Here is a 21,676-nt window from a genome sequence, read left to right on the forward strand (position 1 = left end):
TTGCTTAGAAAAAATGCTGAGTGTAGTTATGATAGAGTTTAATATCCATTATGCATTAATAAGATGTGCACAATTGCAGTGCCTACTGACGGGTACTATGTTAAAAAGGCAATATGTGCTTACTCAGTGAGATAATGATAGCTATATAATCACCCACTGACCTCTCACCTCACCACGTGAGCTGGTGATGAGCTGTAAGGAGCCCACTATGTACCATGAACAATGTTTCAGTACAATAGCACATTCAGTGCATTCTGATGTGTACTTGATGAATATGGTGACATAAACAATATCAACAGCGTGTTTTGTTTACACCATCCCTGTTTACATGTTAAAAAATTTAATAAAATATATGAAAAAATGTACAAAACATCTATAGAATAAATTTGGATATCACTCTTTTCTGTAATAAATCAATGACTGTATCTTTTAACTGCCATGGTTGGTGGGTCTTTTGTTTCCTGTATGAAATGGCATGTGTCTTGTAGTTTTGTAGTTTAAGTGTGAAAGTAAAGTGAAAAGCAAGTCTGTGCAGGTTTTCATTCCAATCATGCTTGAGAGCTAATCAGAAGCCATGCTTGAGTCTATTAAAAGCCAGGAATGAAAGCTGTACCCACACCTGCCCTATGTGAATAAAATTTTACAAACTTATTTAAAACTACTTTTTCAAGTTTATAGCTGTTTTGACAGCTTATGGCCAGCTCTGTCTGGGACAAAAGCTGTATTGATGTAAGGCTCAACATGCATCCTGTTACTCAGATTGCTTCCATTTGTCTCACATTTACTGTCCTGGTCTGGCTGATTCTCCCACACTGTTCCAAAATCCACACCATTCAATTCCTGGGAAAAAGACAAGCAGTGATTCAAATCACTTTATTTAAGTGTGCACAAATTGTGTTTTTTCTTCATCGTACATCAGGCATCTCACCATTTTGTCCTCTGCATGGTTGACACCACACCAGCACATGATCCTTAATTTCTCTGAACAAAAGCAGAACAGGTCACACACCGGCCGAATCAGCCCAGGCTTCACCTCCTGTGGTTTATTGGGGCCTGCAAACAGACAACAGGCACTTCTAGTAAATCATGCAAGAAGATCTCAAGTCTTACATGCTGCAATTGACTTCTAAAATATACAGTACAGAGTATCAAACAGCTTTATGTTCATTAATTTACTAGGTACGGTATAGCATAACTTCTCAATGTCAAATTAGCATGTGACTTTTATGGAAAGGCTAAAACAACCTTCCCATTTCACCTGTTATCAGCGTGATGAGCAGGCCTCCTATAACTGTGGCCAGAAAACCCACTGCACTGTAGTACAGGTAGGACATGGAGTACCAGGAATCAGCTAGCACAGATCTGCACATGATGTGGGACAGCAGAGATTGAAATGAAACATTACTGATAATGACACTACAGTGACACTACAATGACCTCTAAATTGACTTTGACTAGAATGAACCTTATTACTTATTTTAAACATATTTGTAAAAAGCGAGTACTAGGGAGTTGCTTTTTTTTAAACCATATCTCTATCCAGTGCTCTGGGCTTTATTTGTGATTACAACAGATAACAATTCTGACGTTTCCTTGTACACAGAACATTTTCTCTAAACTCCAAACTTAAACAAATTTCCAAGGGCATAAGAGAACATTTTATTAAATCTTTCCAACACCATACGGTAAAATGTTATTACAGTCAGGTAATAATCTGGGTATTTCCCTCAGGTTTTGTGGTATTCAATCAAACTAAATTCTTTCCCCTTTGGAAATAGACCAATTAAACAAACAAACAAAAAATGACAGTTAAGTGAATCTCCTTCATAAATGAATTTACTTTTAATGAATTCATGAGAGCAGTTTAATTAAACAAGTTTTCTGATTTATCAGTACAGCTAAACGTCCAAATTATTGACAGAGGGTAGGTAGAAAAATATGGGAGTATTCCTTTAATCAGTCTTTTTGTTCATATTATATTTAGATAGTCTTTAAGAATGTCTTTGACAAAAGATGAACATATTGAAACCATAGTCTTAGTTGGATTGGGAAGCTGTCACAAGGTTGTGATGGACTTTAATGTGCAACATGACAAGCACATCACTAATGACTCATGACGCTGCTGCCAAATTAGAAACCAAAGTTGGGAGAGATGCCACTGTTTGAGTTTTACAAAGAAATCGCAGTCATGTAGAGGATGCTTTGTAAATAAAGTTAAGTTAAATTAAGTAGCGTAAGCATAGTATAAGCATAGCACAGTGTAATAGTATAAGCATAATATACTCTACCCTGTATCTGAACTGGCTGTGGGAGTTACTGCTGTAACTGTGGTGTTCAATAGGTTACAGGTCTCTGTGCTCAGAGGAAGTGGGTGAGTGTTATTGGGAGAAGCAGTGTGGAAAAAGGCTCCAACTCCCACCCAGAAGGACAAAGAAATGCCCATTGTCAGACCTCCTATAGCCCCCTGAGGACAGAGCACACAACACCACATGCTAGATTTAGCTACTGATGCACTGCAATTAACCTTTGTCTTTATTAAACTCCTTGCCAAAAATGACTAATGGGCAAGGAAGAATAGTTCTGACTAATGTTAGGTCAATACCATCATACCATTATTCAACTTTAATACTTTAATAAGATGGATGTGCTGTGTTTTGGTTAGGGATTTGCACTGACCAGAGTGTTTGTAAAAGGGAAGAAAATTCCCAAAGAGAAGAGACCAAGCATCGGCCCTCCACACATGCCGTGGATACTGAGAGCAGCCTAGTACAGAGAAAACAGACATTACTCTGATTAAGGGATTAAATAAACAAGAATCAAATCTGCTTACTCTTAGTCTTGTCTGTCTTGCATATGGATTTTATCTTGATAAGATTTCAAGCACAGGCATGTAATCAGGTGCCTTAACTGGTTTTGAAAGAGACACTATCCATGTTTCCAGATGAAAGATGCACATCAAAAACTAAAGGTATACCATGGAGGTTACCATCCCAATGAAGGATGTGTGAATGCATCTATCACATCGGATCTGTTTATAAACACAGTGTCCACAGAATCCTCTGTCAAATAATGATCCACAAGACCCCCTGAGCAGTCATATGACTTTTATATGGTTCTTACTCCTAGGACTTGTAATAACACAAACCTGTTCTCAATCACTAGCATACAACAAATTCACACCATAAACCTCTTTCATTATAAATTATGACTACTCTCTAATCATCTTTAAGATTTTGCAGATTTAACTATTGAATGTCATTTTGTCATTAAGTATGTTTAAAGGAAAATTCAGCAGTCATAGTGTATGTGCATTATGATATATTGTATATATTTTAATTGTTAAATGTTTCGGATTAACCTAACTTGATTTGTGTGAACAGAATTAAATATGATTTTAATGCATTTACACTTGCATCTTTATAGAAATAATCTCAATCTCTAATCCTGTTACACAAGATGCATAAAATGACCAAATGTAAATGGGGTATTTTTTTTTCCAGAAAGCTTTTCACCTGCACAACTGTTCCCATTTTTGATGCTGCTATTGCCATGCTGGTACAGATCACTCCAAAAAGCACACCTGCACAAGGGAACATATTCACTTACAGAGAATGATTTAATCCTACCGAGTCTCCCTGGTATGGCTTGGGGACAATATTTCTCATTCATCATACTGTACATATGATTTCACCTTCCTATTATAAATCTGTTTAATCTGATGTCACATGCACACAACTGTAAATTACTCCATATTACCAATTAACTTATTTAAATCTTGAACAAACTGAATATCCTGCACTTTCTACTATTGCACTCTGGTTAGACCTAAACTGCATTTCGATGCCTTGTACTTGTACATGTGTAATGACAATAAAGTTGAATCTAATCTAATCTAATATGATCAGTCCTTAAATTTTTTTTTTATTGCTTTTCCAGGAAAATGTTATACATTTGTAAACCAAGCAATCCAACTCCAGCTGATATGAATGTGATTTAAAAGTCATGGTATTTACACAGGGCTTTGCTGATCCACATAGCCGATTTGTTGGAGAGGTTTTTGAAACACTGGCTCACAAAGTCCTCATACGTCACTGTGGCCAGAGCGTTGATACTGGCAGCCACTGTGCTAAAACAGAAAAACATCAGGAACTCATTTCTTATTTCAGGATCATGAATGCTGTGGAATTTGATGTCTAAGTTAAAAATAAAGATCAGAGATTATATGTCATAGATATTTGTTTAAGCCATAAAGAGCTGAACATAAAATACATATAAATGTCTATCAATACCTGAGGCTCCCACTGAAAGCACAAGACACATACAGCCCAGGCAGACCTGGAAAGTTGCCCAATACTTCTAGTACAAAGTATGGCATGAGCTGTAAAGATGTTCACAGTTATGCATACACCTGCTAACTGCGACAATCATGCATAATTATAATTCAACCCCTGCATAAAATAGACATAACAATGTCACCTGGTCAGGAGCTGACACATAGCCAGCTGTCCAGGGGTCACAACGGGAATAGAAAGTGTACATAACGAGTCCTGAGACCACACCACAAAAGACAATCAACAATAGACCCAGCAGATTCAGATACAGAGCACTAACAGGGACAAAGAGAAAGAAAAGAATTCACTGAGATCGGTCAAACAATTTGCAATTGTATTGTATTGTATTGTATTGTATTGTATTGTATTGTATTGTATTGTATTGTATTTCCCAACGATATTTTCCCTAATTTAGCTTTGGCCAATTCTGACCCATCAGTCCTCTCTCCCCTATGAAACAACAACTACCAAAATGAAGGCAAGGATCATATGCTTCATGTGAAGTCATGTGAAACCAGCCAAATGCATAAAGTGCTGCATCATGTACTACAGTGTGTACTCTAACACACTCAGAGGAAAGCACTGCTCACTCCTTCTGTATAGTTTGACAGATACCTGCTGCTGAGGAAAGAGACTGTGCCAGAGAGCACAGCCAATTTTGCTCCCTGTCGCTCCCTACTACAGATGGCTGTAGTAGCATTGGAAATCAAACTCAGAAAATACAAATACACTCTGATCTCTGGAGATTTTTCTCTTTGTTACTTAAAGACATCACTATTCCTTACTTTAATTATTCTACTGTAGAGGAACTTACCAGCGAGCATGGGTCTCTGTCTTACAGGAAATACACCTCTGGATTGTAGACTGGTTTACACTATAAATGCCCAGCCATGTGAACATGCCCCCAACAGAGATTGTCCAGAATGTGTGACGTCTCAGTGGACTGGGGTCAAAGCTATGAAAAAAAAAAAAACAATACATACATTAGGGCTGACAAATAGCTTTTATAAAGAGTTAAATATTAATTATTTAAAATATAGCATTTCATTTAATAAGCTTTACTTATTAATGAGCTTGACAATTTAAAAAAAAAAAATATCGCAAGAAGGCAAAATAACATTTTTGTCTTAAACTGTAATTTTAAAGTTAATTATATTTTCATATTATACAGTACATAATACAAAGTGTACTACATAAAGTGAAGGTTTGTATAGTATTTGAAAAGTGGAATTTCTGCCCACAATCTTAACACACTTTACTGTGTATACAAAGTAATATACATTGGTTAATATCCATCGCTTACCATGTTGCATTAAAATTTAAAACACATAAATGTTTTATTTTTGCTGTTGTAGGCATATAGGTGCTGCTGAGGAGATGATCTCAATACAAGCTTGCATGTAAAGTTAGATAATACATACTCAAACACATTAAGTCTTTGTCCAGCTTGTGCCGTCTCCCATACTGTACCGATTCCTCCAGCTTTATATGTGCCCTGTACCAGCACAGTGAGAAAACCACCCAACATCACTACCATCTGGAAGGCATCGGACCACACTACAGCTTTTAGTCCTCCCTGTGACATTCATATACACAAAAACACAGATTTTGTCTATTGGTTTTAATGTTTATCTAAAAATCAATCAATCAATAAATCAATAAATTGAGTACCCACCAGCTCCACATACTCACCAATGTACAGTAGAAGGTGCAGACAATTCCAGTAGCAAATATAGATCCCCAGAGATTAAATCCTGTCACTATCGGTAGTGTGCAACAGGCAGTGGAAATAACATTAGAAGGTAGTATTTACAGTGTTATTGAAATAGAAGATAACTATAAATGTTATTTTGTTTATTTACTGCATCTTCTTACCTTGATTAAGAGCTAGAGCTGGAGTATACACCACTACTCCGGTGTACAAAATCTGTAAGGCATCCATAACAAGGTCCATAATCCATTTCAAGTACCTAAATTATATAAATTATTGTTATTTATATAAGTAAACAGATTCCTACTCACCGTTTGCACTGTGTAAATTAGAGTAGCAGCTATACGGACCGTCTTAGAGAAGCGTAACTCGAGATACTGCAAGTAAGAAAGCACACAAATCCTGTTGGTTTTCTTGATAATATTCTGAGAGAACTAATGAACTAATGAACTAACTAATGCTTTTATTTTGTATTCTTTAAAATTTATTCAGCAAATTTCATTGCAAAGTAAATTAGTGACAGTAAATTGCATAAAAAAGTAGAATCTTTGAGATATTTTAATTGGATTAAGTATGTCCCTTTTGTCTTTAATAATAGTGAGCACTTTAGCTTGCACTTGAGTTGCCATGGACCCCAGGTTTTTGCAAACCCATATGATCTATTTTATTCAAAATCCATAAGAGTGTCATCTGAACACAAGCTTTTGGATAACTAATGAGGAAAATCTGACCTTTTGTGCAAAACAGCTAACATGATCAATACATCAAAATGACTTACATTTCAATAATGATCTGGAAATACATACATACAGTACATACATATAGACATACATACACACACACACACACACACACACACACACACACACACACACACACACACACACACACACACACACACACACACACACACACACACACACACACACACATACATGCACACATACATACACACATACATGCATGAAGTCTGTTCTGTTATCTGTTGTATAGTTGTATCATTATAATTATTAAACATAAAAGACTACACTATTCAGTACCTTTCATTGTGCATTATAGGAACTTTCATATTCGTACCTCATATGTGCTGGTGATTCCTGACCGATAGAACACAGGAAGAAAGAGCTCTGCTGTGAAGAACACCATCAGCGTGTATGCAATGCCAAATATAATAAACGCAGCCCCAAAGCGGTATACATCTGTGGGAGTTCCAATAACAGTCACTGCTGACATGAAGCTGGCTGTAAGAGAGAGTGCCACCGGACCACACGTCAGCTGTCGTCCACCAACTAAGAATTCCTTCGATGACACATTTTTCCTCTCCTTTATAGCAAAAAAGACTCCAATACCAGAAGATATCACAAACAGGCAAGCAAATACAACATAATCCCATACTTGGAATGTTCCCACTACACCATTTGGATGTCCCATTGGAAGTTAGTGATAATATACACTATTAAACTATAATAATAATATTAAAAAATGTTTTGTCAAAGAAGCCTTGCTGTTTGTCTGTGATAGGGACAGTGATCTCTGTGTGAATGATTTAAAGGATGTTTCTTGAAGGTAAAAAAAAAACTGCTGATAGCAGACCTCAAAGTGCGGATGCTATGAAGAAATACATTAAACATTAACTTGTTTTCTTTTTCCCTGAGGATCTCAAAATTAATGTCTGCTCATGCCAGATTAATCTACTTTTAAATTAATTATAGCAATACATTACTCATATATACAACTGCACTAATATCACTATAGAGGAACTAAATTAAACAAAGTCTTAAAACATTTGTGTGTATGGTCATTGGGGCATGTATGGTTTATTGTCATAACTTTCCATTTAATTGGTAATGTTTCTTAGTGACCTTTTGTACAGGTTTTTACAAAATCCACTCTATCTAAACTCTGTTTATTCTGGCACTCAACCTACTACATACCAATATAAACAAATTCTGTGGAGGAAATACAATAAAATCACTTGACCAATATTTGAAAAGTAATGACTCTTTTTTTGCTACAGTGGCAGTTTGGCAGTGCTGGAGCTTAAACCCTGATCCTCCAATCAACAATCCAGAGCCTTAACCACTTGGGCCACCATGTAGTATGCCTATATGGATCTATTTATTCTAGCATTTATTTCATGTATATTTAAAATTTCTGATGCCTTCAGATGATTTAATCTTTGTGTTATACACTGTATTATTTTTTTTTAGGATTTGTTTTCGGGGCATAGACTAATGTCCATTCCCAGACCAGTCCCTGGAATTTTTGTGTAAGAACTTGAATGCAGTGGCAGTAGAATGAAAGCGCATATGTGAGAGAGAGAGAGAGAGAGAGAGAGAGAGAGAGAGAGAGAGAGAGAGAGAGTGTGTGTGTGTGTGTGTGTGTGTGTGTGTGTGTGTGTGTGTGTGTGTGTGTGTGTGTGTGTGTGTGTGTGTGTGTGTGTGTGTGTGTAACATGAGCAGGATAATGGGAGTGAAAAGGCACTGTGGTTCACTGCTCTTCCACACAACGCCATCACTCCCTGCTTTGCGCGCAGCTAAGAGTGGCAAAGATGCTGCCTATTTCCCAACTGCTGTCTTTAGCCATGCTTTCATTTCCCGTTTATAACGCGGTGTACACGGGTCCTCTACAGGCTGAGATATCAAACGGCAGCTTTCACCACTTCTTCGTTCCCGACGGCGACTACGATGACACCGAGGACCCGGAGAGATGCCAGATGCTGTTTAAGTGGCTGGACCCGTCGCCGTGTTTAGCGGAAGAGGAGCGGGACTCGGTTATCCGCGACGACTTTATCAGCGTCAAGCAACAAGTCGAGGACTCGGCACGAGTTCTGGAGAGTCTCGAGAGAAGTATCTCATACGATCTGGATGGAGAGGAAACGTACAGCAAGTACCTAAGGAAAGAGATAGATCAAATCACTGAGGCTTTTTCCGGCGTTGAGAAATCACTCATCGAGCTCGAGGTGAAATTCAAGCAAGGTCAAGATTCAGAGCAGAAAGAGGAGCTGGAGTTTACTAAAACCCTGATGAACCCCATGCAGAGTGTGAGGAGCTCCCTGCAGGAGACAGTGGACATCTCCTCCGGCCTCAAGGACAAACACGAGCTCATCTCTCTCATCATCCGTAGCCATGGCACCAGGTTAAACCGACTTAAAAACGAGTACTTGAACATTTAGTGGTCTAAGAAAACTGATTATTTAAGCTGTTTTAGACTCTAAATGGTTTGAAGCATTGGTGTATCCTTCTTAAAACCTTAACTCACATAGGTACATGAAAAGATATGGGCTGGAAAGATGTTTCTGAAGACTCCTCAGGAAAACAATGCACCTGAACATTGTAAATCATTTTCAGTTACTATGTAAACAGCATCATGAACTGTTTGTACTAAATGACACTATGGCACACACTACAGCCACACTGACTTCTGAATTATTGAGTAATTTCCATTTAAAATATGTTTACTTCTTATACTTTTGTGATTTCTTCATGCTTATAGCACGTCTAATTCATAAGCCCTTACGAAACTTTACGAGACAAAACCTGCCATTATTTTGTTTTGTCCACACAGTTTTGTCCAATTCATATTTCAAATGTGTTTATATAACCCAAGGAGGTCAGTAGGGATTTTTCCCCCCAGATTGATTGAAGCCTAAACTAAGAGCAGAACTGGTGGTGCTCAGGAAGCTGGTGCAGAGAGAAGCTATTTCCTCTGCCATATAGAAGTGTGTGTACCTTCTCCCCTTACAACACATGGAAGAATGATTAAACTGAGTAATGTAAAGCAAGTGACCCTTTCTTCCTTTCCCCGAACTCAGCAGAGTCTAGACAGTTCAGTAACGTTTCTGCTACGGGATAGTTAAACTGCTGACATAATCCTCACTAACACAATCATTTCACTTCTTATTTTAACTTTAACCACAGCTTCACATTCATTCTAGACTAAACACCATAATGATGTGCACATGCAACTGTGTCTATCCACACTCCCAAAGGGAATGTCCAAAGCCTTTCCTGTTGGTTAGTCTCTGAAATTCTGGTTGACTCTAGAAGGAACGTGAAATTGCTGACGGCATAAAGTCAGCAGATTTGGTCTTTATTCACCGGCAGCTTAAGTCTGTCCATCTGGATTTGGTTTCTGGTTGCTGAACAAAGAAAAAAGATATAAGTTTATTGCTCACATGCTTTTAAAAATGAGAATCAGTAGCAGAAGAAGTAACTGTGCATATGATATATATTCTTCAGAAATGTTCCTCAAAAGGTTTTTGGATAGTTTTTGGATAGATTTTACTTGAAGCAGTCCCTGGCAGAGAAGAGATATATGACACCTAGAGTGATATCTAATCCTTCTAGTTGAGATTTGTTATGAATAAAGTCTACAAAAGAGCAGGAGCTTTTGATGCAGTTGTAGTGTTTTTAAATTCCAGATGTCATGATATTTGAAAAGAACATTGTTAAATGGTTGATGTTTGTACCTCTGTGTGTGTGTGTGTGTGTGTGTGTGTGTGTGTGTGTGTGTGTGTGTGTGTGTGTGTGTGTGTGTGTGTGTGTGTGTGTGTGTGTGTGAGAGAGAGAGAGAGAGAGAGAGAGAGAGAGAGAGAGAGAGAGAGAGAGAGAGAGAGAGAGATACCATCAGCATTCTTAGAATCTCTCTTTTGTAAACAGCAGCCGGTGCTCATCATTACAACTCCATACAGACTCTATAAACACACTCACACACATTCACATCAAATGATTCCAAATACCTCTAACTGCTAAGTGTTCTTTTCTTTCCTAAATTGCAGTCTATCCATATTAGTTTTCTCAGGCAATCTCAGGAAACTCCTAAATATGTGTGAGCCAATTAGAGGTTATGACTGTCATTTAAATGAATATTTTGTCCATAAAAGCATATCTCTTTTTAAAAAGTTGATGCCAGGGTTCATGCCAGAAACAATAAATGCTGGTGTACATACTTTCATGCTGAACTTTTCTTAGCATACAATTAAATGTAGTCCTCTGTAAGGCATGACAGTTCAATCACTTGGATTTCTACTTCTCTATCATGCAGAGATGTGGGAGAGGAAACATCCTGTGCATGTGAGTGCCACTGAGCCTAGTCTCTGTACAGACCACAATCTGGGACTGGGGCCTGAAGCCCAAATGCATACTAAAAGAAAAAAATGGGGCAGTACCTCCCACATAAAAAGTCAAATCATTCTGCAACAGAAGAGGAATTGTTGGCTAGAGAGATAAAACAGAACAGTAACTTTTGATAGAGAGAAAGTAGGAAAACCCAACTCAGCCGAATGTAAGAATGAGGGACAAAAGCAAGCTTGTGTGGAAATCTTATTTATTCACAGATGTGTGATTATGATTTCCTCTTATCCCATGTCTGCCTCACCTCAAAGCCTTTCTCCCCCAGAGGACCCCAATTCAAACAGACTCCAACCTCCAGCTCCTTCACAGCACAACCCCCATCCACACATCCATCACCACCACCCCCAACACTCACACACTCCCATGACTATTAAATGTCAACAAAATTCTAGACCAAAGATTCAACATTGGAATATGAATTTGATAGACGTTTTAATTGTACTTTTAAGTAAATTTAGCAGAGAGGGACAGTACAGAAAAAATACACTGAAAATGACTACAGAGTATTAGTGCTACAGTATTAGTGTGACATGAAAAGGTTCCTCTGTATTCTGATGGTTGTTTATTATGAATTTGTGCTCTGAGGTCTCAACGCCAGAAGAGAAGCCAGAGAAAATAAAATCTAAATGTGTGAGAGTGTTTACATACAGTATGTATTGAGATCTGACAACATACTGATACTTTAGCATTCCTATTTATGACCAGTGACCAGGCCAAATGAGGAGAGGCTGTATTGGCTTTCTGAAATGTTCTGGTTTGCTGTGTGCTCCTGTGGGTTATAAAAAAAGAATGCAACCTCGTTTCCCTTTTCAGAAAAAAAGCACCCAGTGTACAGTAGTAAAAACAACCCATGTTTATGGAAGGGCTGAAATACAGATCTCAGCTATCGCTGTTATGTCACAGTCAATTGTCACAACTGTGAAATACCAGACTTGTGTTTAAATCTTCTTCCTCCAGCAGAATTAAAAGCATACTGAACTGTATATATGTCATATGGACATGAACAGATTTTACTTGTCTAGGTCCAAAGAAAGAATGAGAGGGAAAGGAATATGAATTTACATTCATTTCTATGCTCAGAGACTTTTAGTGTATCTATAATGTGTAGAAACAGTAAACTTTTGCTTTTGTCCAGATCTTTATCACCTGTGTATTTGCAACATTCAGTATTATATTGTATATAATGTACTTTATGAAGACATTTATTGTTCACATATTTTGTGTAGATATTTATCTATCATATGTGTAGTTATATGTGATTACCACATTCAGAATTGACATGTTCTAAGGGCAGTTATTGATATAGTCAATAGATCCAGATTTACTCAAATTTTTGTATTCAAAAGGTTTAAATATTGCAAGGTAATAAATAATAAGTAATAACAAATATTCACAAGTAACATTCAATTATGTCATGTGCAGTCTGAAGGTAGACATCAGTAAATAAATGGGGGTTTTGAGTCCGCTATTTGTTTTTAATGGATGTAGGAAGTTCAGATATTAAAGTCTTTTTTTCTCAGCAGGACATAACAGAATTGTAGGAGTATGTCGAATATATATTACCTGGGGTTATTTCTACTTGTTAATTTATAGAAGGGACTAAAGTCCCTGAGATACTGCTGATCTGCTAATGAGTAAACGTTCCCCCACCTCCCTGTGTAAAATTAGTCCAATAAAATTTAACAGGATTTAAGCTGATCTAGGAGAGGAGTAAATCAAATTCAACTTTTTAACAGGCAGCGAAACCACAAAGGTTTTTTTGCACAACACACATTTATTATTGTAATCCTATATAGTGTCTCTTTTTGTGTGTGTGTGTGTGTGTGTGTGTGTGTGTGTGTGTGTGTGTGTGTGTGTGTGTGTGTGTGTGTGTGTGTGTGTGTGTATCTGTAATATATAAATGAGATCTATCTGTAGAATTGTTGTTTTTTTATTATTATTAAAGTTATGATTCATTAAAGTTATGATCTTTTTCTGTCTAGTTTGTGTGGAAGACTAAATATCTAACATATATATACAGTATATGTCTTGTTCATTGTGATCAGTAGGTACTTCTGTTACTTTAATCCGTTGGTTGACATCCTTTATTTTAAATCTAAAGTCTGAACTGAAAATAACAAAATAAACAATGAAATTCTGTTTAATGCGATGTAGTTAGTACAAAATCCTAGCTACATCCGCACAATAGGACATCCAGTACAACTCCAACACATAAGGAGTGCAAAATGAAAGTGTATGTTCTGTTTGTGAGTGGCTCTGTGGTGCAGCGTGTAGCTTTGCCATTTCACAGCATGAGGGTCTTGGTTTAATCATATGTGGGTTTCCTCTTGGGTCCTCTCTTTCCTCCCACTGTCCAAAAACATGTGGTTGACCACCCTAATTTGCTGTAGGTATGAATATGGGCTACTTTTCTTCATAAAGTTTCTGAAAACACAAATGAAATAATACTGTATGTAGAGCAAGACAACTGAAATAGTGTTTCTTTTATTCATTGTTTCTTTTTCTCTTTCCTACAAAGCAGGCAACAACAGTGCACTCCAAAACATAAGCTTTTACCACAATTAAACGCTTTTCCGATTTTTTAGGGAGAGAGGAAAAAACAATGGGCAGAACGACACAAATGAACACGAGACATTAAGATGGAAGGGAAGAGCAGCAGAAAGGAAGAAGTGGGAGAGAAAGAGAGAGAGAGAGAGAGAGAAAGAGAGAGAGAGAGAGAGAGAGAGAGAGAGAGAGAGAGAGAGAGAGAGAGAGAGAGAGAGAGAGAGAGATTACCATGTGAACAGAAAAACATTTAGAATAAAAAGACAATCCCGGTGACAGATGGGACTGGATGTTGTCCTCATCTTGCTTCCATATTTTTCCTTTGTTTATATTTCACTATTCATCTTTCATGTAAACTCAGGCTGTTATGATTTGCACCAGGTGTGAATGTGTGTGCATGGTGCCCTGAGTCATGGCATCGCATCCAGTGTATTTACGCTTCATTCCCAGTGTACCCTGAACAGGATAAAGCGGTTACTGAAAGTAAGCGAGTTAGTATTTTGTACATAGTGTACAGTAAGTGATGTATCAGTGGAAATGGAGGTATAAACATGCAGCAGATATCTAATATGAAAACAACAATGCTGCTGTGCTATTACGTAATCAGTGTAAGAAGCTTTTTGTAAAGATAATGAGCCATAAACTTCATGAATCTCCTCATTATTAAAACTCAGTAAATGGTATGAATTTTGTTTTTATCTTGTAGATAAAAACAAAAAAACAGCAAACACAAATTTAAGACTCTGGAAGTATTCATTTGCCCAGAAAAAAAAACTAAATACAAAACCAGATAATACATTTTGCTGATTTTTTTCATTGTGAGGATCATGGTTGGGTGGATGTATGGAGTGTCAGATCATTGCTCCATGTCAGGGTTCCAATCTGTGGTAAAATTGCGGCCTAGTCAATAGGCTCGAGCAGTGGGTGCCATGTTGCAGCTGTTTAAAAAGAGCACATGTGGAATTTTTACAAGGACAAAAACAGAAAGAGCTGTTCTCAAAGCACAGACTTTGATGTCCAATATATTTAAAAGCCTTGTAAAACACATTTAGCAGAGACCTCAGTGTGTCCGTATTGGCATAAAAGTTTATTCATCATTGTAAATGTTTCTCCTGTTTTCTTCTGCCACACATTTTATTTCAATTTTAATGACCCCCTCCTTGAAGAAAGATTTATGGTTTCATACTAATCATATTCATATGGTCTGTTTGTTAACTCCCATATAGGCACATCATACAGTATATGTTATTCTTATAAATGTACAAGGAGACAGTATGTGCTCAATTCATGATTTGGCATTTATCTTTTATAACATTCATACATTTTTCTCGTGTACATGATTACAACATTCTCTTCATGATGACAACAAATATATGGTTTTGACCATTTTATTAGATAAAAGTCTCAATAAATCTTGTCAAAACAATTCTCATCTTTTCAAACCCTTATAATACTGCTTTTCAATTCCTTCAAATTATCTTTCATACAAGCCATTTCAGGTCTGTGGTACATAGTCACTGTTTCAGGATAAAGGTTCACCTCCACAAAGCTATTTCCCTTCTGTGTTTTGTGCTCTTGCGCTCTTTGTCATAAAGTTGCTGAAACCACAAATGAAATAACATGTACAGGAAGACACTTGAAATAGTGTTTCTTTTGTTTGTTTCTTTTCCTCTTTTCTACGCAGCAGGCAACGCCAAGACACGCCAAGACATAACATTTTACCTAGCTAAAGGTTTTTCAGATCCTTTAGGAATATGAAAGAAAGCAATGAGAAGAAGGGCAGAAGGACATTGAGAAGCAAGACCCAGAATAAGAAAGGAGAGAGAGAGAGAGAGAGAGAGAGAGAGAGAGAGAGAGAGAGAGAGAGAGAGAGAGAGAGAGAGAGAGAGAGAGAGATCATGTAAACAGAAAAAACATTTAGAGTAAAAGACAATCCCAATGATAGATTTTGGGACTGAATATTGTTCTCATCTTGTGCTCTTCTCTTTTGTTTAAATTCATTTCTCACCAAATATATGGCAGGTTCCATTTTTTTGCTTCCATATTTTCCTTTGTTTCTTTTCTCTGTTCATCATTTCTATAAACCTCCTCAGGCTTTTATGTTTTGAAGAGGTGCACAGGAGCCTGGAGTGACTCATACAGGACAGTATGCTCTGTAAAACTGTGTACATGTGCAAGCATGTGTGTGTGCATGTGCTTTTATGAAATTAAATCCTCCAGTCTGTCTTTCCATGACATACATGCACATGGTTGTAAAGGTGTTGTCTGGCAACCTGTGATTTGTATTTCTGTGGGTTTATGTACTCGTCTGTGTGTGCGTTTGTTACGTCCGTCACACCATGCCGTTCTCCTGCCGTGGTTTGTGTACAGTGGTGGTCTGAGGGCTGTGAAGCGATGGAGCCAATGTGCAAAGGAATCCGGCTAGCAACGTGAGGCCCAGACCACCCCATGCGCTGAACATGGACCAGCCATAGCCATGACTGATGTCCTCAGGAAGCCTGTACAGTTGGCGTGGGTAGCGCGACAGCTCAAAGTTAATTCCAGCCACACATGTGCAGAGCGAGATGATACAGCAGGTTCCTAAGTCAGAGACATAACACAGTAATACAGAAATTGTACAATGTACAATACTCTTTAACAAAGTATTATTTTGCATATATTGCATTATTACCATTTACAGCTCTGCCAGTGGTGTTACACTGATCCAGGTTTTTAATGTAATAATACATAAATAAAATGTACACAAAAATGAACATGCATATCCCTTTCCAGATCCAAAATAAATAAATGCCAATGCCTGGTATTTATACTAATGCATGTTTTTTTAGTTATTGTGCAAATACTCTGAAACTAATGGTTAGGCTACGAAGTTAAAAGATTTAACTTCCAAGAATTAACCAACCAGCTGTTACACAATGAGATATTTTTGTAAATATGAAACATACAATCTCATTATTACTGGTGATGACAGGATTGCTGGTAGAAAGTGTGAGTGTTAGTGAGTTTCATATATATATATGTATGTATATATATATATATATATATATATATATATATATATATATATATATATATATATATATATATATATATATATAAAGCACAGTTATTAACCAGTTATTAACACTTAACCTTTGTTCGAAAATTGATTGATTTTTTGTTTTGGTTTTTTAATGATTTTTTGAGGAAAATAAGTCAGACATAAAATTCTCAACTATTAACACAACGAGGATTTGCCAGATGTATTACATTTGCTGCAACTCGAAAAGGTTTGTGTAGTAATAGTCTCACTGGTACATTTCTTTATTGTCCTTTAGTAGATTTTTCCTCCATGTTACTGTTTGTAGTTTTTCCCCTTGTACTGTTCTGCCACCTAGTGGAACAGTGGATCGGTGCATGTAAACATAACTCACCTCCCATTAGGAAGAGCAGGCCTGCTACATACTGCATTAGTTCATTGTGCTTACAGCAGCCCAGCACACCAATCATCAAGCCAAACAGGATGATGGACACAGCCATGCCTATAAACCCTGCAGTCATCCTCTGCAAATCTGCAAAGTAAGTTCAGAAGTAATCCTTGTGCATCACAGGTTTTTGAAGCAAAAAAAAACAAACAAACAAAAAAACACTTTATGTGATTTTCTTACTTTGAAGACATCTTATCATTTTCCTCATTCACATTAGGAATTACACTTTCTCTGAATGAGAACTGACAAACGAATACTGTAAAGGAACTGCAAATTCATTAAAATAATCTTGTCTAATCTGTTTTCAGCATCACATCAGCACTATTTTCCCTTTGAGGGAAAAGTGCAATTTTCCCTTTTCTATGACCCTATTTTTAGATTCTTCAATTGTCTGTACTTGAGCAAGCATGAAATCAGCCAGGAGGAATGAGCACCGTGAATGGCTGTGGTTAGCAGGAGGAGTAAGTTTTGTATCCTTCTCTTTCATTTCAGAGATGTTAAGAGTTCTCAGTCAGCTGTTCTTCTGATATATGTGACTGCATTAACTGGCCCTGGCCTGACAAATCAGCCAAAGAGATAACTTACGGAGAGCGTGCCACTCATCTTGCCGTATTGTCTTTGTAATGTTCACAGGAAGATTGCGTGGAATATTTGAGGAGGAATAATAATATTTCACTGGTGTACAGCGCTGGAGCAAACCTGTGGACAAAAAATATATAAATATAAAAAAATATATGCATTTTGATTCAGCACCGGTAGGATTAAGAGTAAGAACTAGCATGATGTTGTTAAGCTTCTATAAAATTATACTTTTTAATTGAAATGACTTTATTTACTATACTTAGGAATCTTACCCTTAACCCAATACTGATTACCTTAGGTATAAAGACCATAATAATAATAAAAGAAGAGATCATAAGAAGAGATCATAAAAATAAAAGTCTTGTGTTGTTCATCTTCTATCAATTATTTTGTATTAATTTCTCAGGAGAATAAGGTATAATTTCTCTTTTTTTGGGGGGGGGGGGGGACTACAGTAAGACTTAAACTTCTAGGAGTTTTGAACTGATGAAGAATTCTGTCCCACGAGGTTTAGGACATGAGATTTAAAGACATTCAACTGTCAATCAAGTCCTGGGCCTCCACTTTTTGTGAGGTCACCTGAAGAGAGATTCTGTCCCAGTATTTGTGTGTGTGTGTGTGTGTGTGTGTGTGTGTGTGTGTGTGTGTGTGTGTGTGTGTGTGTGTGTGTGTGTGTGTGTGTGCGTGCGTGTGTGCGTGCGTGGGTGTGTGCGTGCGTGCGTGCGTGTGTGTGTGTGTGTGTGTGTGTGTGTGTGTGTGTGTGTGTGTGTGTGTTGACTATGTAACCTATTTTAGAATGTAAATGACTCTGATTTATTAGCCTAATAATTTTAATAGTTACATTAATGATAAAGGAAGTTCGAAGGTTAACTTGCTCAGATGAATTAGCCCATGTACATTGCATGCTCATGAAAGTCTCTTACAGATTTAATAATGTGTGATTTATCTCATACTGAGCTTAAACAATGTGAACTCACTATGAAATTCAATTAGGCGCGTTCTCGAGATAGTCAGTTTTATATTTACTTAAAAACAATACACTGCCACTGTGATTAACTGTGAAGCTGTGATCGCTGTAAGTGCATGGATCAGCACCTTGGATAGCGCCGGAGTCCCGTAAAGCACACAACACATTATCTATTTATCTTTACGCAGCAGAACCGCCAGTGTTGAATTATAACATCCATCGGGCTGTACTATAGAAATAAATCTTACACAGGCTTATCGTTTTTAGCTTATATAAACTCTGTAGGCGTTGATAGAACCCTGAAGCTTTTGCTGTTGTACGTTTGCAATAATTGTATCTCCTCTCCTGTGGATTTGATTTCCAGCCCCATGTTAAGGAGCTGCCTGGTCTCTATTGAGACTGGTGAACTGTCATGGAATAATTCACTAAGCTGGGGTTGTAAATTCCGTCCAAGAGGTCTCACCTTTAAAGATGAGCTCCTCGTTCTCCTGATCGAAGCCCTCTCTGTGGCATTTCCGCCACAGGCCCGTGGCCGTCGAGTTGAACCTACGACTGCAGCGCGACTCCATGGCCGAGAAAGGCGAAAGCAGATCGCGCCTTTCCCTCAGTAAAACGCCGCCACGCTCTGGCCGCTGGGGCAGCATGCGGAGCGGCAGGTTCTGACTAGAAATGTAGATGTATCCCGGGTCAGTTCGCTTGCCCGCGTATTTTTTACAACGCTCGCGGTGGCGGCGGGCGTCTGTCTCGTACCAGTAGTCCGTGCTCATGGCTACGGCGAGCAGCGCCAGCGCGCAGAAGGCCAGCAGCAGCCCGCACGCCGTCAGCACCCGCATGGTCGCCATGTTTCCCGGTTAGATGCGCGCCGCGCGCTTAAAATCCACCGAGCATCATTTTCAGCAGCGCGCCCACGACCAAGTCCAGCGAAGCTCATATCATCTTAAACCGGCCATAGCGGGGGCAGTCAAGCCTCTGTGCACACGGTTCCTGCAGGTCTAGACAGACATGTTGTTTTTCTTCTCAGCGGCTCTGCTCGATGTTTGGGAATCAGGATTGGAGAGAGAGCCAATGCGGCGAGTGGATACTGTTGATGAAAGCGCTTGCGATTCGTCGGTGCACCAGGACGTTCAGTGCACACAGAAACACCACAGTTCCCTCTGTCTGAATTTATCAACATCAATTGTAAGCTACAATTTGCAATGGACATGGCAAAACCATGTTTTGGATTGACTGACATGACAAAATAGTTTTTAATTTCATCCATATGTTGATGATATTCGGTATATATCTATCACTGACCTGATTTCCTTGAAATCAGCATGACTCAATCTACCAACCATTTGTATTTAGTCTCAGCAATAAATTGCACACATGGCTTATTATACGTGTCATTAAGACTTGCTACAATTTTCTGTGATTAAAACGCTACATTCATTGAGCAGATGGAGTGCGAGAGTGAAGGATTCCCCAAGGCCCAATCTGAGTGCTTTTATGCTCCTTCTCTCTTCTTGTTTCTGTTCTCTATGATATATAATGGGTTATTTTTTCTTTTTCTCTTGTTATTTAAAATTACATATATATTTAGATTTAGATTTGTAAAGATTTTAACTGAAGTAACTTATTGAAGGAAGAATTAGAAATAAGTATTTCATAAATTTCACTACCACCTTTAGCTAAATAATTAACTGTATTGTGCTAAATTTTGAAACGCTCTCAAGTACCCTATCTGGCCAGCGGATGGAGACAAAACAGACTCCACAAGGCTGCACAGAAAAAGTTATTTTTGTCCACTCTGATGTGTGATATAGTGGATTTGTATCCTTACAAAATATATCATGCTCCGTGCCACTTTCTTCTACATGTAAAATGTCTTTGCCATTCTTTAATAGCTAACATAATTTTAGTTTCTCTTATTTTATAGTGTGAATAGTATATATGAGATGTTTAGCATCATTCTGTAATGTCTTTAGACCTTGTCCAGCTGCACATCACCACAAACAAATTAATGTACAACACAAAACATGCAAAGAAAACCCCTAAATGTCACACTTTCAGAATAGTCTAGAATCATGGAGTCCAGCTCCATGCTGTCTAGCTCCATGACAACAAGCACTATTTTAGCATTGCAGGTAAGAATCTCTACCAGAAAACAATCCACAAAAGGTAGAACCTTAACTTCATCAAATTACATATATTATAGTGAGGTGAAACCAAAACTTTGTTTCCATGCAAACCAAAATATTCCACCTGATTTGGCCATATTTGACTATTTTCGACAGGATGATGACTTACATATACACCAGAATCATTAAAGGAGTCTGGAGTTTGCAGTGTTGTGCAAGGATGACTGGTCTTAGATGTGTCAAAACTTGTCTGACACTACAGAAAGTGCTTGACTGTTTTTTACAGTAATTTTGATATTAGATTAAACAACTGAGTGCATAGGCGAAAGAGATGGGTGTTGAGAGGTGTGGGGGCTGTAATGAGCTTCTGCTACCTGAACCTGTGTGTAGTATGTCATAGTACTGTGTGGTTACATTTGGTCACAAATTCTGAGCTGACAGGAAGTTTGTTTACTGAGATAAAGTAAAGACATTCAACTGTCAATCAAGTCCTGGGCCTCCACCTTTTGTGAGGTCACCTGAAGAGAGATTCTGTCCCAGTATTTGTGTGTGTGTGTGTGTGTGTGTGTGTGTGTGTGTGTGTGTGTGTGTGTGTGTGTGTGTGTGTGTGTGTGTGTGTGTGTGTGTGTGTGTGTGTGTGTGTGTGTGTGTGTGTGTGTGTGTGTGTGTGTGTGTGTGTGTGTGCGTGTGTGCATGTGTGTGTGTGTGTGTGTGTGTGTGTGTGTGTGTGTGTGTGTGTGTGTGTGTGTGTGTGTGTGTGTGTGTGTGTGTGTGCGTGTCAGGTAAATGAGGGTCAGACTAAACTGTTTTCTGTGTTGC

The 21,676-nt window shown here is 38.0% G+C and overlaps 3 protein-coding genes across 3 annotated transcripts; 1 reads left to right on the plus strand and 2 right to left on the minus strand.

Annotated features, from left to right (window-relative positions):
* Positions 1-13: 13 nt before the first annotated feature.
* On the minus strand, positions 14-7,592 carry slc5a12 (solute carrier family 5 member 12). The gene is made up of 15 exons (XM_027173200.2): positions 7,120-7,592; positions 6,354-6,419; positions 6,207-6,258; positions 6,024-6,091; positions 5,753-5,907; positions 5,146-5,286; positions 4,477-4,606; positions 4,290-4,378; positions 4,014-4,126; positions 3,513-3,580; positions 2,677-2,763; positions 2,289-2,464; positions 1,259-1,362; positions 929-1,053; positions 14-840 (listed from the first exon to the last, which is right to left on the minus strand). The coding sequence occupies exons 1-15, from the start codon at positions 7,471-7,473 to the stop codon at positions 673-675; spliced, it is 1,896 nt and encodes a 631-aa protein (XP_027029001.1). The 5' UTR covers positions 7,474-7,592; the 3' UTR covers positions 14-672.
* Positions 7,593-8,486: 894 nt separating this feature from the next.
* Positions 8,487-9,822, plus strand: fibina (fin bud initiation factor a). The gene has a single exon (XM_027173020.2). It carries the CDS (start codon positions 8,594-8,596, stop codon positions 9,215-9,217), a length of 624 nt encoding a protein of 207 aa, XP_027028821.1. The 5' UTR covers positions 8,487-8,593; the 3' UTR covers positions 9,218-9,822.
* Positions 9,823-15,005: 5,183 nt separating this feature from the next.
* tmem276a (transmembrane protein 276a) lies at positions 15,006-19,973 on the minus strand. Its single transcript, XM_027173485.2, has 4 exons — positions 19,201-19,973; positions 17,774-17,887; positions 17,135-17,272; positions 15,006-16,301 (listed from the first exon to the last, which is right to left on the minus strand). The coding sequence occupies exons 1-4, from the start codon at positions 19,577-19,579 to the stop codon at positions 16,054-16,056; spliced, it is 879 nt and encodes a 292-aa protein (XP_027029286.1). The 5' UTR covers positions 19,580-19,973; the 3' UTR covers positions 15,006-16,053.
* Positions 19,974-21,676: the final 1,703 nt, after the last annotated feature.

The sequence above is a fragment of the Tachysurus fulvidraco genome, chromosome 10 (genome assembly GCF_022655615.1).
Source record: "Tachysurus fulvidraco isolate hzauxx_2018 chromosome 10, HZAU_PFXX_2.0, whole genome shotgun sequence".
Classification (NCBI taxonomy): Eukaryota; Metazoa; Chordata; class Actinopteri; order Siluriformes; family Bagridae; genus Tachysurus; species Tachysurus fulvidraco.

Coding starts and splice junctions, on each gene's coding strand:
- slc5a12 (XM_027173200.2), bottom strand. CDS start 7,473: ATGGGACATCCAAATGGTGTAGTGGGAACATTCCAAGTATGGGATTAT. Junction 6,092..6,206: donor AGCTCTAGCTCTTAATCAAG/GTAAGAAGATGC, acceptor CACTACCGATAG/TGACAGGATTTAATCTCTGG. Junction 1,363..2,288: donor ACAGCCAGTTCAGATACAGG/GTAGAGTATATT, acceptor CATCATGTGCAG/ATCTGTGCTAGCTGATTCCT.
- fibina (XM_027173020.2), top strand. CDS start 8,594: ATGCTGCCTATTTCCCAACTGCTGTCTTTAGCCATGCTTTCATTTCCC.
- tmem276a (XM_027173485.2), bottom strand. CDS start 19,579: ATGGCGACCATGCGGGTGCTGACGGCGTGCGGGCTGCTGCTGGCCTTC. Junction 17,888..19,200: donor CGAGGAGCTCATCTTTAAAG/GTGAGACCTCTT, acceptor TTTTGTCCACAG/GTTTGCTCCAGCGCTGTACA. Junction 16,302..17,134: donor CCTGCTCTTCCTAATGGGAG/GTGAGTTATGTT, acceptor TCTCTGACTTAG/GAACCTGCTGTATCATCTCG.